Raw genomic sequence first — 2500 nt, 5'->3', positions numbered from 1 at the left:
TGATTGTAAAAAAAATATAATTTAACTTTTTAAATGAAAAGATGAAAAAATAAAATTAACACGTGCTGATTCGAAGGTTTTTCTTCCTACCAATGTTACAGTAAGGAAGATAGCTCTGCATACCAGTACAAGGTTTTGAGAGAGTAAATTGCGCAACGTATTTATAGCAATTGAGGTGTAGACCAGACAGGCAAAAAATCAGAAGCGTCGATGTCCTTGACCTTCTGCTATTAGATTGCATTGACTTCCATTTAGTTTTCAAATGGGTGTGCTGGTGTTGCTGCCACCGGATATTATAGAAGAAAATTTAAAAATTGACATGATTTTTGTAAAGAGTTTTCCGAACGTTCAAAATTGTCCCAGTTTTCGGTTAGAAAGCATAGAGACGTGAGTATACGGAAACGCAAAATAGAAATTGTACTTGTGGAAAAACTATAAGATAACACTCTTAAACAAGAAATCATGAAAAATAGTTGGCAGGATGTTTTTTTCTCTTTCTTTTTTTTTTTTCCTTTTTCGACAAAAAGTGCTGGGCATTAAGAAGTGTGTCCCATGTCGACGGATAATGAGACGTCAGAACATGGGTTTTTTTTCTCTTTATTGTGAATACACTTTACACAGCCCGATACTCTCAGACGAGTGCCTGGTTGTTGTAACGATCGCTTGAGAGGTACCGCTTACCCCTCGGTAAGTGAATGGAATGTTGCTGAATTGTAAGATTTTGTGGATATCTCCTCTGTGATAGGAATATACTGTCACCAATAGGGTTTCAACACACCACCTTATCAGATATAAGACGCGTGACCTATAACAGAGTTCAGTGATCGCGCACCATGATTTATGGAAGTCATAGCAAACTTAAAAAAGGTCATTTATCTCACTGTATAGAACAAATACTCCTACATATTTTTCATAAAAGCATTAGGATAAGTGTCACATGATAAACTCTAATTTAGCCATTGAAAAACTTCAGTGTTTATCAGTAAATAAGTGAATATCTCCTTTAAACGTTGTAATAAAAAGCCAATTTGTGTTTTTTTCTATATGGTTTATGATGACGAATACTGAAGAAAACTAAAGGTCTGCTGTTACACTTTTGTTAAAAAAGCATTTAGTCTTAGAAAACATTTCTTTATGTTCTGGTTTTATTTCGTTCTAACAATAATAGTCCTGATTCATTCTATTGTTGGAAAAGAAAACTTCTAGAGAGCCTAGATTTAGTGGTTACTATAAGATATGAAGAACGTCAGAATCAGTATTTTATCAAGAAACCCCCAATGTCACAATAACCTGTATCATAGGTTGATAATTTCTTATATATAAAATATTATTAATTGTATGAATTATAATTGTTTACATCTTAATAAAACAACAAAATAAAACTTTAAACCAATTTTGATAAAATCTGACAAGATATCTAACTGGTTATTATTTTCTGAATCATATTTTACTTGACTTGTAATCCATACCAATCCAATCATTAGGAGTGTGGGATGAGTTTTGGCCATCGTAATTTGCTGTCAATTAATTTTGAAATGATTGATGGACCTTAGATTGATATTACCTTATATTCCAGTTATTGTTATGTAGCTGGTAATGGTTTTATATGTTATTTCTGAATTTAGTTCATATCTCTCATACCATGAAGCTCTCTATTTTGTGAATTGTGCAATTCCAATTAATGGCATGATATGTGCTTCCAGTTGTTTATGATACAGAATATGTCGTATGATGATTGTCGAAAAATAATTATCTTTTTACTTTCTTTATTTTACCTTCTTAAGAAATATGACTATGATAATATTTGAATGCGTATTACTTAAAGAATATCTTTACGAATTTAATAAAAACAGAAAGGATATCTAATAATAATTATTCTTTGCATTTCTTTATTGAAATAAGTTAGATAACTGGAGAAAAGGATTGTACATAATTTCAGGTCACGGAACAAAGGATTTACTTCGATTCGTTGGAGTCGGGGGTGAAGTAAGACCTCCTTGGTGCTGCATATCTGGGAGCCTCACGAGACTCGTAGGAGTCGGAGTCGGGGAACTGAGCCTCACCGGAGTAGGTGACTTCAGCGATGTATCCATCGTCACCATCGACGTGGAAGGCTACCTTCTGCAGGCGACCGTCGGGGAGCTGGACGAAGTAGGATCCCTGAGTGTCGTCTCCATCACGGGCTTCCTGGTGTCCGAAGTCGTTGCGGGAGGGGGCGTGGTTGACAGCCCAGTTGAAGTTGTACTGAGCTTCGCTGGACTCGAAGGATTCGGAGGAACCAGAGGAATACTGAAAGAAGAATAATTTTAGAGAAGTGATTGGTTGTCAATTGATTTTTCCAACTTATACACTTGCAGAAATTTAACAGTAAAACAATATCCAACTTGATTTATATATATATATAAATATATATATATATATATATATATATATATATATATATATATATATATATATATACAGTATATATATATATATATATATATATATATATATATAT

At 33.4% G+C, this 2500-nt stretch overlaps 1 protein-coding gene across 3 annotated transcripts in view; it reads right to left on the bottom strand.

The window, feature by feature from the left end:
* Positions 1–1884: 1884 nt before the first annotated feature.
* The window catches only part of LOC137622987 (pro-resilin-like), a 100973-nt gene continuing 100357 nt past the window's right edge, over positions 1885–2500 (bottom strand). Inside the window, exon 3 of one of the 3 annotated variants that reach the window (XM_068353602.1) lies at positions 1885–2289. In XM_068353602.1, coding sequence (XP_068209703.1) covers positions 1957–2289 — 333 coding nt within the window. In that variant the 3' untranslated portion in view covers positions 1885–1956. The remainder of the gene's footprint in view (positions 2290–2500) is intronic. The other 2 variants (XM_068353601.1, XM_068353600.1) reach the window with 2 other exon arrangements.

The sequence above is a fragment of the Palaemon carinicauda genome, chromosome 30, assembly GCF_036898095.1.
Source record: "Palaemon carinicauda isolate YSFRI2023 chromosome 30, ASM3689809v2, whole genome shotgun sequence".
Lineage (NCBI taxonomy): Eukaryota > Metazoa > Arthropoda > Malacostraca > Decapoda > Palaemonidae > Palaemon > Palaemon carinicauda.
Note: the sequence above shows the minus strand (reverse complement) of the source record. Positions and strands in the feature narration are given on the sequence as shown.